We start from the raw sequence: 15169 nt of genomic DNA on the forward strand, positions 1-15169 counted from the left end.
ACTTGATCTTGGGCCGCTCGTCGCCAATTTCCCCGTCGTCTCAGAAGTCACAAATCACTTTCGACTTGATCGAGCACTCTCGCACCTTAAGCCTTCTATTCCAGGAGCCGGCGCAGTTGTTGAAGAGAACTGTTTTCGACACACTCACGTCCGGCATCCTTACGACGCGCCTGGTCTACCGTAGCCTACCGACTTTCGCCAAATATCGTCTGCAGCACCTTCCGCTCACATACGGCTACAAGTCCATAAAGAACTACTGGTTTAATAGGGTTTTGTGCATCGTCAGCTTCGTTCGGCAGCGTATGCTTCTTGATTCTTGATCGTAGCATTTTGAAAAGGGCAAAGTAGGTCCGATTTCCCGCTTGAGTGCGCCGTTGGATCTCCTAACTAATGTTGTTGTCCGCGCTCACCAGCGATCTCAAATAAACGAACTCATCTACCACTTCTAGTTCGTCGCCGTCAACGGTTACCGTCTCTGGGAGACACGCGTTTGTATGCTTTGAGCCTCTTCCTTTCATGTATTTGGTGATATCTGTTTATCCACAAAACCGGTTTCGTGCATTATGTACCATAGCTGGTCTCGATCAACTGTATCGTATGCTACTTTGAAATCAATAAAGATGGCATGCGTGGGCACGTTGTACTCTCGATATTTCTGCAAGATTTATCGGATAATAAAAATTTGGTTGAACGAGCTCCCATGAAGCCCGCCTGGTAAATTACAAGATTAACTTACAACGAACAACGCAGTTTTAATATTACAATTTCCTATTTTTTTGCGCAAAGCCGTGATGGGCAAAATTACTGATAGTTTTCAGTAACGTACAGGAAACTACTGACAGTCATCAGTAACGATTTTTAATGATAGCTCCCATCCCTAGAACGAACGTTCCGAAGATTCCAAACACAGTCACTTTGAACTCGTCGTCCCGTTAGAAAAAATTGAACGTACCATCTGGGACACTACCGTTGTATTAACGCAGAACCACGTGAAGTTGGTTTTTATGCACGCTCAGTCCACAATTATGGGCCATTTTAACTTTAACTGCCGATTAATGCATGAATGTTTTACTAACTTTTTTGACGGTGGGCTACGTATTTCAGGTAGGTAGCTGATACAGGGGGTAATTCCAAAAAATCAAAATTTGAAGTATAATTGCCTTTCAACTAACATACGGACGAGTTAAAATAATCAATTATCTAACGTCCTCTGCACATTGATACTTCTTTTCAACACTCTGTTTATCAGTTGTTTTACACTTGACAGCAATACAATCGAAAGTATGTAAACAATTGCGCGCAACTCTAATTGTAAAGCAACAAATTAAACGCCCAAAATCTATTTTTGGATCAGACTGTCGCTAACGAACGCATAGCGGAAAGCGGCGTAGCGTATGAACCACGAGTTGCAGGCGCTACTTGGAGAGATTCCCCCATCGACTCGTACACCTGGCGGGCGATAGTTGAGAGACTACGGTGGTCCGGGCACGTCACAAGGATGCCGGACGACCCCGCCGGCAGCAGGAATAAAATAGGGAATGGAAAAACCAACAGAAAACAAGTAAACTATAGAATTTCTTCGAAAATGATTTCTCACTCTATCCCTTTAGAATATCGTTCAAACGGTTTTAATAATAACTCGAAGTTCGAAACGAAGTGTTTAAATCAAGGGTGACTTTTAACCCGAAGAATTGGCAAATTTTAATGCAGCTAAATCGAACGATTGCTCCGACGATTCTAAACAAAGTTACTTAAAACTTGTCGTCCCGCAAGAAAAAAGAAACTAAAAATTTTTGATGTAGGACAAGGCAACAATCGATTCACCGAAAATCCTCAGGTTTTAAACGTGAATAGCTCACCGTCGGGAGACTACAAAGTGCCGGCCACGTTGCAGCGATGCCGGACGGCTGTGGACGTGAAATCTGTTTTCTTCAAGAACCCCACCCTGTGCAAGGAATAGAGGAGTCTAACGTACTAGGATGGCTCGATCAGGTGGAAGCCGACTTGCGACTGCTGAAGGCAGAGGTTTTTCCGATGGATTCTTACTTCAGCACCTTTCGTCTTCCTGTGCTTCCATGTCTGGCGAGCATAAAGAAACTTCCTTCTGAAATGAAATATGCGCTGTTTCCAAACGTAAGTTATTATATTTTAAGTGACATACAACTCGATGTCCGTGCAATACTACGGATCTACTAATATTCAATATATGATTCTACACTATTGAATGGTATGTATATTATAGTTAAACTTTGCCATTTAATCAATGGATGCACTTTCGATTCACAATCGTTCTTTCTGCCTAAACCCAACAACTAAACTGGACTATTCAAGATCAACGAATTATTCACTGTTTTTTTTCCACTTACTTTTGCTCTTAAAATTGAAACTTACTCGCATGCGAAGAAACTTCCGAACTGAACTGAACAATGCTGCAGGAGGAGAGGGAGGAGCGTTTAAATCCTACCTACTATGTAATTGCGATCATATCCTACTAAATTCAACTTCCGGTTTAGTTCAGTTCAGTTCAGTTCAGTGTAATGCCAGCAAACGAAACCTCCAGGCTGCCATCGTTGGTCTCCACTCGACTCCGAATGTGAGCCAACGTGTTCTGATAGTGCATTTCGATCTGTTTCGTTTCCTCCGTCGGTTCCAGGTTGGGCAGCTCCTCGTTGATTTTGGCGATCAACTGATCATGACAGGAAAATTAGCGCAGGCCAAAAACTACAGGACCTCAATAGAGATAATTACCTGATTGAGCATCGATACGGTGATCTGAGCATTCCCTCGTTGGTAATAGAACAGATAGTGATTCAGGAGTTCGACGTACAACTGCACCTGGACTTCTACGTCCAAACACTGGGATGCAATCTTGGCTGCCTTTTTGAGACATTCCAGTGTTCGTTTCTCATCACGCAGTTCCTGACCGTTTTGTCTGCCAAGCGAGAGAAAAACCATAATTATGTCTTTTCAATTGTAATTAGGTTAGAGAAGGACTCTTACTTTCCACTCCAGAAAAGGCTAGCGCAGGTAACGACCGCCCGACACTGATCTGGTTTCTTTAGAAGCTTCGATGCCGCTAGGGCACAGTTAGTGCGGAGCGGTTCAGCATTCTCTTCCGAGAAACAGGTCATCTGTTCCACAGTAGAAACGATCAAAGTGATGGCAGCGAACTGCGACTTCGAGTCTGATATTTCATCCTCATACAAAGAAAATGCCTGAAATTAAACCTTCTAACTACACCTGGTTAAGAATTTCCCGACTTTGATTAACTAACCTGGGTCATAAAGTCATACGCGACGGTTTCGTGATTGGTATAGGCGATTTGTCCAATGCAGAGCGCACCCTGCAGATACAAACGCAGCGCCAGCTCCGGCAGCTCCGACTTAGCCAGCACAGCAATGGTACTGTGACAGAACTGAAGTATTTTCTGACACTTTTTGTCCCACATTTCGTCCTCCTGGGCTATCTCTTTGTACTTGTAAGCCAACTGGTAGGCTTGAAACACGAGCGGAGGCAGCACATAGCGTATCCGTTGCTGTCCACCGAGCCCGAAATGCTTCCTGGCGGCGGTCAAAATTTTGTACTGCGTGTCCGGTTCCTCGGAGCGAAGCAGATGCACAAAGCGACCGACGATTCCCTGCTCTTCGGCGAAATCTTCCGGATCCACCTTATCGGTCGGTTGATCCTCTTGGTCACGAATCAATGGCGAGAGCATTGTCAAGACGCTATCCACGTGTTCGGCCGACGGGATTTGAGTTTCATTCTCCAGCACGTTCATTACGATGTACAGTGACAGTGCCTTGCGGGAAGTGTAGTCAAACTTTTCCAGCAGTGGCGTGAAAAATTGCAACTGGAAAATGGTCAGCACGTTGTTGTAGAAATCAACGCAAAGACGCAGCAGCCGCGACAGTTCCTGGTTCACGGTGAGGGAATGTGAAATGCTGCAATAGAGATTGAATTTGATTAATAGTAAACCGAACAGCGTGAAAGTTTGGCATCAGATGCATGGGTGGCAGTAACAAATTAAAATTTAATTGATTCATCGCAACAATAGCACATTGGATATCTCCTAACTAAAATCATCATTGTTCAGTAACAGCTGTCTTCTTCCGGTACATCTCAAAAGCAAGACATTCGGCAGCTTATTTCTCATACTCGGGAGTAAGTTCTCAACGAAAATGTTAGTAAATTTTCTTAGAATATTCACAGATGGATTACAAATGGATCTAGAGGTAGTCCGTCTTTTGTTGCTCTCCGGAAAAAGAAGCAAAAACGGAAAAATGGGTTAGATGGAAAAAACGGAAAAGAACCCGAAGGAAAACGTAACAAAAACTAGACAAACGGGATAGAAAAAGAAGAAAAACGCGAGAAAAAAATAAGAATAAAAACTTGCATGAATAAGGAAAAAGGAAAGAAAGAAAGAACTAAAGTGAATGGGAGCGAAAACCAGCAAGAAGAAAGTGGAAAAGAAAAAAACGGAAGGGAAAACGAGGAGACAGGACACAAAAAGATGAAGAACGTCAGAGAAAAGAAGAAAAAATCTTAAAGAAAACGAAGAAAATGAGAATAAACTGAACAGAAAAGGGAAAAGACGCAGCAAAAAACGAAGAAAAAACGAGATAGAAAGTGAGGAAAAGAAAATGAGAAATATGGGAGCAGAAAAATGGAAGAGAGGAAAAGCGGGCCACAAGGTGGAGAGAGAAATTAAAACGGTAAACAAAGACGGTCCTTCCGTCGCTTTAACCACGTCAAGTACGATCAAGTCTCGAGCCATTCTTCTCCTGAATTGTCTCATGGTACTAGCGCTGTGGATGGCCTGAATGGCGATAGCGACACGTTAGTCCCATCGGCAGTTGCTGACGCTGCGGTGAAGGAATACTGCTACCCTCCTTCTGCTACTGTGGACACCTTTCCAAAATCTGACTGTATTCGCCTATACTATCAAAATGTTAAAGGACTCCGCAAGAAAAGTCGACGACTTCTTCATCTCAGTCAACGATGCTGAATTTGACGTGATGATTCTCACCGAGACCTGGCTCAATGTCCGGTTCCATTCACCGCAGTTGTTTGGAACGGAATTCCCGAGCCAAGGGGGTCGCACTGCGACCCCCTTGGCTCGGGAAAATCAAGAGGTGGAGGTGTGCTTATAGCAGTTTCAAAACGATACAGTTGTTCTGAGTCAGCAATTGTCGATGATCGTGAGATTGAACTCGTGGTTGGTATGGCATCACTCGTCATGCAGCAGATGAATCCATTCCCGAATAACCGTGACCGGGCCCTGGACTTGGTGTTTACTAATGTCAATGCAGTGAATCAGTGCGATGTAATTCAACCACCTGAAGCCATTATCAAAGTTGATCCGTTACATCCTCCAATACTTGTCACTCTTAGTTGTCCGCCTCTCATTTGATACGAAGAGGTATTTGATTCTTCTGGCCTGAACGAAGCTTTGCATTCAACGGATTGGTCGTTCCTGGATGGGGTTGATGTGAATATGGCTGTATCCCTTTTTAACCAACTGCTCTTTTCATTCTTTCGCACACTTCATCTCTCGACCTAGGCCTAAGCGGAAACCACTCTGGTCAAATTCATGGCTTCGTCGTTTAAAACGTAAGAGATCTGCAGCGCTGAAAAGGTAGTCCCGTTTACGGGACACGATCACCAACCAAGCGTTTGTTAGAGCCAGTCGTCGATACAGAACCCATAACCACCATCTTTACTCGAGGTAAGTTTTGCAAAAGCACCAACATCCTAAACTAAATCCCAAACGTTTTTGGTCATTCGTCAACGAGAAGCGCAAGAAAACTGGACTTCCTGCCCAAATGTCACTAGGTGATCTATCTTCCAGCAATACTGAAGACATCTGTAATCTTTTTGCTCAGCAATTCTCTAGTGTATTCGCCAGTAGCAGTGCTTCAGCCCTTGACGTCCAGGAAGCTCTTAAGTTCGTTCCTGCAAACGTGTGCGATATAAACATAACTAGTTTCACGCAAAATGAAGTTGAAGCTGGCTTGAAGCAGTTTAAATCATCGGTGTCTCCCGGACCGGACGGAATACCGTCGATTATACTAAAAAATTCGAAACCTCTACAGTTTATTATTAACCAATCGCTTCTTCAGGAAACATTTCCAGTATGCTGGAAAAGATCCTATATCTTTCCTGTGTTCAAAAAGGGAATCAAAAACGATATTGCCAATTAGCGCGGAATTACGTCGCTTTGCTCGAAATGGCTCGAAATTATTTAAGATCCTTATTGGTGGCTCGTTGCACAGATGTTTTGCACAATACATCTCAACTGATCAGCATGGCTTTTTTCCAGGTCGCTTGATCTGCACAAATCTGGTGGAGTTCAACTCATTTTGTCTACAACATATGGAAGGTGGAGCACAAGTCGACACGCGTGTATACTGACATCAAAGCTGCGTTCGACCGAGTTGACCACACCATACTGCTTGCTAAAATAAAGCATCTCGGTTGCTTTTGTCCGGTGGCTGAAATCTTTTCTAGAAAACCGCTGTCTTTCTGTGAAACTGGGGAGCACTGAGTCTTGCGGTTTCCGGAGTACCTCAGGTGTGCCTCAGGGCAGCAACGTCAGACCCTTGCTATTTACGCTGTACTACAACGATGTCTGCATGATACTCCCTCCAGGATGGAGAGTCGTGTATGCGGATGACCTCAAAATCTACCTTGCAGATCGCTCAGTCGCTGATTGCATCGAATTACAAAAGCTAATCGATTTGTTTTACGGTTGGTGTGTATGCAACCGGCTCAGTATCAGCGTCTCCAAGTGCAGTTATTGCATAAACGGCTAGAATATTGAATGCGTAACAATCGTCAAGGATCTTGGTTTTCTGTTGGATACCGAGCTTAAATTTCAGGACCACTACAGTAGCATCATTTCCAAAGCAAACAAGAAACTGGGGTTCATAACGAAAATTGCAAAAGAGTGTCGTCGTGATCCATACTGCCTGAGAGCTTTGTATTACGTACTTGTACGCTCATCATTGGAGACGGCAGTTGTTGTTACACAGGCCTTTGGACTGCACGGATCGAATCTGTACAGAAATCAGAGGGATTGTGTACAAGACACGATCGCATATACAGGTGACGCAGGACTACATGACTCAGGATCTCAGGTCAGGAGGAGGAATTCAAACCGGTGATTGGACGGTTCAGCGCCCACCCACAAACGAACGAATACGGCCTAAGACTTGTCGACTTCGCCACCTCCAAGAACATGGCCATACGTAGTACCTTTTTCCAGCATAACCTCTACCATCGGTACACCTGGAGATCACCCAGCCAGACAGAATCACAAATCGACCACGTTCTGATAGATGGTCGGTACTTTTCAGACATTATCGACGTCAGAACCTATCCGGGCGCTAACATTGATTCGGAACACTATCTAGTGATGGTAAGGATACGTCAAAAACTATCTGTTGTAAACAACATACGATACCGGCGCCCGCCACGGTATAATCTAGCGCGTCTGAAGCAACCGGAGGTCACCGAAAACTACGCGTTATCTCTCGAAACCGCGCTGCCGAAAGAGGGTGAGCTGGATGAAGCCCCTCTTGAGGACTGTTGGAATGCCATGAAAACAGCCATTAACAGCGTAGCGGAGAACGTCCTAGGCCGTGTGCCACCGAATCGACGTAACGAATGGTTTGACGAGGAATGCCAGTAGATACTGGCTGAGAAGAACGCAGCGCGGGTACAAATGCTGCGTAGAGCCACCCGTCAGAATGTGGAGCGATACAAACAGATGCGGAGGCAGCAAACCCGGCTCTTCAAGGAGAAGGAGCGCTACCAAGAGGAGAAGGAGTGCGAAGAATTCGAACAGCTGTACCACTTTCACGACACACGCAAGTTCTATCAGAGACTCAACGGATCTCGCAAAGGCTTCGTGCCTCGGGCCGAAATATGCAGAGATAAAGATGGAGGTATCTTGACAGACGACTGTGCGGTGATCGAAAGGTGGAAGCAGCACTACGATGAACACCGGAATGGCGTGCAGGCGGAAGACCATGATAGCGGAGGAAGTGACCACATTGGTGCAGCAAGCAACGAAGATATGCCACCCCCATCGATAAGGGAAGTTAAAGAAACCATCCAGCGGCTGAAGAACAACAAAGCAGCGGGAAAGAATGGCATTGGAGCGGAGCTTATTAAAATGGGGCCGGACAAGTTGACCGGCTGTCTGCATCAACTGATTATCAAGATTTGGGATACGGAACGACTACCGGAGGAGTGGAAAGATGGGGTTATCTGCCCTATCTATAAGAAAGGTGATAAGCTGGATTGTGAGAACTACCGAGCCATCACTATCCTGAATGCCGCCTACAAAATGCTGTCCCAAGTCCTCTTTCATCGACTATCGCCAATAGCCAATAGATCCTCCAGAAGTGCCGCGAATTCCGAGTCCCCACGCACCACCTGTTCATCGATTTCAAAGCCGCATATGATAGCGTAAACCGATAAGAGCTATGGAAAATTTTGGACGAAAATGGCTTTCCGGGTAAGCTTACTAGACTTATCATGGCTACGATGGATGGGATCCAGTGTTGTGTGAGAATCTCGGGTGGGCTGTCGGACCCATTCGAATCTTGCAGGGGACTTCGACAAAGAGATGGTCTTTCCTGCCTGCTATTCAACATTGCGCTTGAAGGTGGTATAAGACGAGCGGCGCTCGAAGTGCGAGGCACGATTTTCAATAAATCCAGTCAATTTATCTGCTTTGTTGACGACGTGGATGCTGTCGGCAGAACGTTTGAGGCGGTGGAAGATCAGTACACCAGACTGAAACGCGAAGCAGAGAAGATTGGATTGAAGATAAATTCGTCTAAAACGAAGTATATGCTGGCGAGCGGAACCGAGCGCGACAGGGCCCGCTTGGGCAGTACCGTGGTAATCGACGGGGATGAGTTCGAAGTAGTCGACGAGTTCGTATACCTTGGCTCGCTGGGAACAGAGGACAACAATACCAGCCGTGAGATTAAAAAACGTATTATCAGCGGAAGTCGGGCCTACTACGGACTCCACGAACACTTGCGGTCGAACTATTTAAGCCCCCGTACAAAGTGCACAGTGTACAATACGCTAATTAGACCGGTTGTCCTCTACGGGCACGAAACGTGTACACTGCTAGAAGAGGACCTTCGAGCACTCGGAGTTTTCGAACGGCGGGTGCTAAGAATCATCTTTGGCGGAGTACAAGAGAACGGTGTATGGAGGCAAAGAGTAAACCATGAGCTCGCGCGTCTCTACGGCGAACCAAGTATTCAGAAAGTGGTTAAAGCTGGACGGATACGTTGGGCAGGACATGTTGCTAGAATGCCGGACAACTATCCTGCAAAACTGGTTTTCGCATCAAATCCGGTAGGAACAAGACGAAGAGGGGCACAGCGAGCGACCTGGCAAGACCAGGTGGAGCGAGATCTGGCGAGCGCTGGGTGCCCGCGGAACTGGAGATCAGTTGCCATGGACCGAAACAGATGGAGAAATTATACTCCGCAGGCCTTGTCGTAAGACGTTAGGCCAATTAAGTAAGTAAGTGACTGCCCGAGCAGATATTACCAAAATAAAATTGGGAAAAATGACAATGCTCAATGACGTTTTTGCCAGTTTGCTGCTGAACATATACTCTGCAACTGTGGAGCATTAATAAATCAAAGGATGTCAATATTTGGAAAGATGGATTATTAGAGCCCTACGATATTTGGCAAAGCGATCCTGGCAGGGTATTAGGCCTTATAAAACGAGTCAAGCCTAACTGGGATCGTGTGCTATGTCAACCATTGTCCTTCACACCTTAGTTGTGACAGGAAAATAAGAAAAATGGGAATTAGTCCAATATCAAATTTAATTTCATGTCCCATTTTAGGTCCAATTTCAAATCTAATTCAATTCCAATTTTAGGTTCAATTTCAAGTCCAATTTGAGCTCTGATGTGATGCCTGAATGATGTCGTGGAATCAGCTCAGTATTGATGATACAATACAAAGAGTACTATGGACCGTTCACTACTTTGTCAGGACAATTCGGCGCAATTACTAAGTCAACAGAAGACCAAAACCCTCCCACGACGCCGACAACCTACGAACTTCCAATTACTGATAACGTGGGATTATCTGCTTCGTTACGACGCATCACCCACGGTACTAAGAGAGTCCTTGTGCCACCCGACTAAGTCGTGTTTTCCTTTTAATTCATATCTACGATGTACGATGCCGTTTTGAACTTCATTTCTCCTGATCCATCGGCCGCTTCCGCATCTCAATCAGTTGATCTCTGAGTGTTGGTGTGGTTCAAGGGTCCGCCAACCCAGTGATGCAGGGAGTGCACTTCGAACTGTCCTAACACTGATGTATTTTCCGCTTTCAGCTTGGGGTCTCCACGTGTAGGGAGTTTTGTTTCGGAACTCTCTGCCAATGACGCAGATGGTACCATCAGAATGTGCGAGGCTTAAGGACTAAATTCGGTTCCTTGCATCTAATGATTGCAACTAACCATGTATACATGCTGACCGGCTTGGATGGATTTCAACGTGTACCGTTGTGATCGTAGCTCGAAGAATACTGACAAAAGTAGTTTTGGTGGCGTATCGGCAATCAGCGTTGCTCAACAGTTTCGATAGTTTGCTGGTCAGTTTAAGGCAAGAAAATTGTCTTGAACAAGTCTGTATCTCGGCTATTATCAAAGGCATGAAGTTTTTGCTTGCTGCAGTTTACATCCTACCTGATAGAAGCAAGATTATCAAGTTTATCGACGAGCATATCCTCTCAATCCGTGCATTACGTAATCTTTAGACGAAAGAATTCTCATTTGCGGTGGTTATAACCACTGTCTGCACTTGGCTGAATCATCTCAGAATTAGGCCTCTTTCAAAACTCGCCTGAAGTAATAGTGAACTGCCACAAATTAAAACGTAAAATTAACACGCCTTCAAATATGCCAGTGACGCTTTTACCGTAGGCTAAATAGTTCTTTCTACAAATCTTACGTACCATGGGCGCAATTCGGTTTACGAACTAATTCGAAAACTTTTGGACATTCGTACACTCCAAGAGAAAAAGGCAAAGGCTCTTCCATTTCTCCTATAGCGTGTGATTTTGGGCGGAAAGGAATCATCATCATCAACCGTTACCGAAGTTTGCGAATTGTTTACTGATCATTTTTCATCTGTGTTTGCCAGTGGCTGGAGTCTGACAGGTACCCGATAAACCGGCCAATTTGAGTACCGGATATTCACGGACGCATCGATCTGATCATCGATCTTGGAGCTCTGCTGGATAACAAGCTCACGTTTAACCAACATTCCATTGCTGTCATCTCTAAGAGCTTCGCAACAACTTGAGTTCAACACAAATAGTGCCCGAGACTGTATTGTACTGCGCATTGGTAGGCCCAATGCTGGAAGATGCTTGCATCATCTGGAATCCACATAAACTGTGTTGGAAAGCCAGAATAGAACGCGTTCAATGAAGATTTGTTCGAATCGCTCTGATACATCTTTCCTGGCGTCTACCTAACAATCTTTCCTATCCGTTACGTAAACCGATGCTAGCTTTTGGAATTGGCGACACTAGAGAGTTCGTAATGGTCGCTCGCGCGAGCCTTTGATAGAACTCTAACAAAGATCTAGGATGCTGGCTGCTAAAAGCTTTAGTTTAAGACTTGGTTAATGTCAAAATTGTCAGATGAATCAAATTAAATAGAAACATAAAAAAGCAGTAACTAAACAAAAATCAAAGGTTACGTTAACTCAAAACCATCTGATGCCCAAAAGAAGTTACCAATACTTAGTCATGTTGAGCCGATCCAGAATTTGCGCCGTTGTTTCCAACACTTTGTCCACGTAATCCACCCGATCCGGGTACACTTTCTGGGCGAGACTGACGAGCGCGACCTGCAGCGAAACGGTATCCTCCAGTGGCATATCCGTGCGCAGCTGAACGATGTACGCAATCTGGGTGCTGAAGACCTCGAACAGCTGCACATCCGACGGGATGGCCGATATAATTTCCGTTCCGGAAGTGGTTTGAGTAACCTTTCCGTTTCGTTGATTGTACAAAGCCAAACGATCGATCAGCGAAATGATGATGTTCTTCACATTAACACCGGACTGCAGTTGAGCGCAGGATTTTAAAAATGGATCCAAAGTTTGCAGATGGAACTCGTCCGGAAACACTTGAATTATGCACTCCATCAAATATTCTTGAGCGATAGCGTCACGACAGCTGACCACCTGCTCCAGAATACCGGGCAGAATCAAACGCTGATAAATTTCCAGACTGGCCGATTCCAGCTGCGATAATCGAACTAAGTTCGTTCCAACCAAAATCTTCAGCTCTTCCCGCTCCTTCTCTCGGCGGGAACGTTCACTGGAATGGCCTTGATGCTGGATTCGAACCCAGAGCTTGTTCATCTCGGCAAAGTTAGTCAAAACAAAATCGATTGCATCGATAACGATGCCTTCGTTCTCATCTGTCGTGGCCACCGTATCCGGCAGAATGTTTCGGGTACACTGCAGTAGATAGTTCCGAAGGAACAGCCCCCTGAGGGGATGTTGAACTCCTCGGCACATTTCCACAAGATCCTAAAACCAAATTTTGTTTAAATTTTTGTATCTAAAATACGACAAATCTATTGTCATACCTTCAAAATGCTTCTCTTAAGTGATGAATTGGTTTTAATATACACCAATCCCACGGTAATCAGCAGATACAACCGGGGTACGATATTCCCAGCATACTGCACGTGCTCATACAAATCCGGCACCTTAAAGCCCTTCTGAAACTCATCCAGCAGATAGTGCTCGAAGTGCCGCAACTCATCCGTGATTGCCATGTACAGCTCGTAGTAGCTTTTCGGCGACAGCAGCGACGTTCGCAGTTCGCCCAACATCGTCGAAGCACAGCGCATCGCCTCCATGAGGCGTTTCTTGTCCAGGAAGCGCTTCATCTGGAACGACTGCGTTCGCACCACCGTGATCGCATCGCTAAGCAGTTTGTCCTGCTCGTCCAAGGAGTTGATTGGTGTTTGAGGCTACAAAAAAAAAACAGAGAACCAATTTATCAGATTAACTTTCTTCGCTAAATGACTGTGTCGAAAGCTTTGCCTTAGCGAATTCCAACCATTATACCGTAAGCGGATTCCCTTGACCTTAATATTAATGAATTGATCGCAAAATGATAAGTCGAAATGAAGACCACTTTTGAACTGTAAAATCATACCTCCTTAGAGGGAGCCTTCCTGTGCAGTGCCGACGGGTCGTAATTGGCCGAATTCCACAGGTACATCCTCTGCACTACTTAGCTATCAACTACTAATCTATACGATAAAATGTTAACAACCCACCCCGAAACTAAACTAAGAGAACAGGCAAGCACCAAAACTAGCTGAGCTGCGCCTATCTATGCTGGAAGAGAAGAGGTTACTGACTACTGATAACTGCGCTCGGCCTACACACAATACACTGATATAGGTATTAAAACACCACACATAACAGTATAATCTGTGAATCTTAAAAACATACCATATTCGACTTCAGCTGTGTGCTATGCTACAACTCCTCTTGTGTTACGATGATAGTAGCTTTCTAGCTTTGGATCACCGACCAAACCGGATAACTTTTATTGCAGACAAATGCAGGGTGTGGGCAAATCTGTGTTCCTATAAGCCGCAATCGACCGCTCACTAAAGCCACTGGTAAAATTTACTTGGCCGCAACGCAATCACTGAGAATTTCGGGACCTGTTACACTTTTTGCAGTTCCCGTTGAAAGTAAATTAAATTCTAATTGAAATTTTTTCGTTCCACTGTGAAAGTTGTGTGGGTAAAGGCTCGGTGATCTGATTGGATTGGATGCAATTTTTCCTCCGCAATCGAAACGATGACAGCTGCTTATGCCGAGGGGACTGCCGATGGTGGTGTAATGGAGAGTGAAAAAGATTCGTTGATGGTAAAATGTCGCATGTTGGACATGCTGCGCAAAGCCCAGATAACAATTTAAGGCAGATCAAACACTTTGATAGCTGATTTTATTCAACCTGTGGATGAACTATGGTTTGGTTTTAGAAATAAAAACCTTTTTTCAGCTGCTAAACATTTAAATTTGGTGATTTTATCAAGCTTCGAGCTTGTTAATGGCTGCGTTCAAAGCTGCAATGAAACTTAAGGCCGAGAAAGATAGCATTTTGAAAATCTTAAATATTTCTTAAATAACGCTAACTAAACAATCTAATAAAAGCGCACTTTCATTGAAAATTTTGCTTCGTCTCTTTTCCCTCTACAGTGCGCTGGCTTGGCTTTTCCACCCTTTTAAATAGCCAATTTGAAATAGTTTCGCCATGCTTTTCCAGTCGCTTAATCAACGTCTCATTACCGTTATGTGTTCGGCTGGGTACCCGGGTACCTTTTGAGACTTTACAGCCTCGAAAAACAAGGTTTACGACAACTCAGCCAGCTAAAACTCGTAGAATGCTCCTAACTAGTGGGAATAAACCATTTGTCAACAACAGATTGCCTGTAGCAGCAGAGGGGGGTCGAAGGGGGGGCCTTCGAATTTTTTTACCCCGTAAGTGTTCGGATGGGTACCCGGGTACCCACCGAAATGAAATGCTTCTAACTTTATCAATTCTTGACCGATTTTGGATCTTGAACCGTCAAAAGATTGGAAAATTTGTCTATTTTTAGAGCATGAGACTTACCAAGCCTGGGATCACGTCTGGTTCCCGTAAATCCGGATCTCCGGGACCATGTTCCGGATCTAAAACAAATGTGTACAATTGTCAATAAAACCACACAATATTGGTATCAAAATTCATGAAATCACTCCAGGAGTTCATTTTTATCCATTTTGAGTCCATTCAACTCATAGTCTTCGGAATGGCCACTCCGGTGCAAATTCCTGTGGGGCCTTACGGGACCGCTAACATATTTGGATAGAAAACCCTAGCAATTTGTATATCAAAATTCACGAAATCACTCCAGGAGTTGAGTTTTATCCATTTTAAGTTCATTTGATAAGCTGTCCCCGGAATGGCCACTCCGGAGCAGGTTCCTGTGGAGCCCTATGAGACCATTAACATGTTTGGATAGAAACCCCAGCAATATGTATGTCAAACTTCATGAAATCACTCCAGGAGTTGATTTTTATCCACTT

General features: G+C 44.7%; 1 protein-coding gene across 3 annotated transcripts; it reads right to left on the reverse strand.

Moving 5' to 3' along the window:
* Positions 1 to 2143: 2143 nt before the first annotated feature.
* Positions 2144 to 13827, reverse strand: LOC128734016 (vacuolar protein sorting-associated protein 35). 3 transcript variants are annotated; one of them, XM_053827970.1, is made up of 8 exons: positions 13541 to 13827; positions 13239 to 13423; positions 12661 to 13050; positions 11799 to 12601; positions 3275 to 3941; positions 3001 to 3215; positions 2749 to 2932; positions 2144 to 2686 (listed from the first exon to the last, which is right to left on the reverse strand). In XM_053827970.1, exons 2-8 carry the CDS (start codon positions 13302 to 13304, stop codon positions 2525 to 2527), a joined length of 2487 nt encoding a protein of 828 aa, XP_053683945.1. In that variant the 5' UTR covers positions 13305 to 13423; positions 13541 to 13827; the 3' UTR covers positions 2144 to 2524. The 3 variants fall into 3 exon arrangements, with proteins under 3 accessions (XP_053683945.1, XP_053683947.1, XP_053683946.1); XM_053827972.1 differs by lacking the exon at positions 13239 to 13423; XM_053827971.1 differs by lacking the exon at positions 13541 to 13827 and having other exon boundaries at positions 11805 to 12601; positions 13239 to 13531.
* Between the last annotated feature and the right edge of the window lie 1342 nt (positions 13828 to 15169).

This window comes from Sabethes cyaneus, chromosome 2 (genome assembly GCF_943734655.1).
Source record: "Sabethes cyaneus chromosome 2, idSabCyanKW18_F2, whole genome shotgun sequence".
Taxonomy (NCBI): Eukaryota; Metazoa; Arthropoda; class Insecta; order Diptera; family Culicidae; genus Sabethes; species Sabethes cyaneus.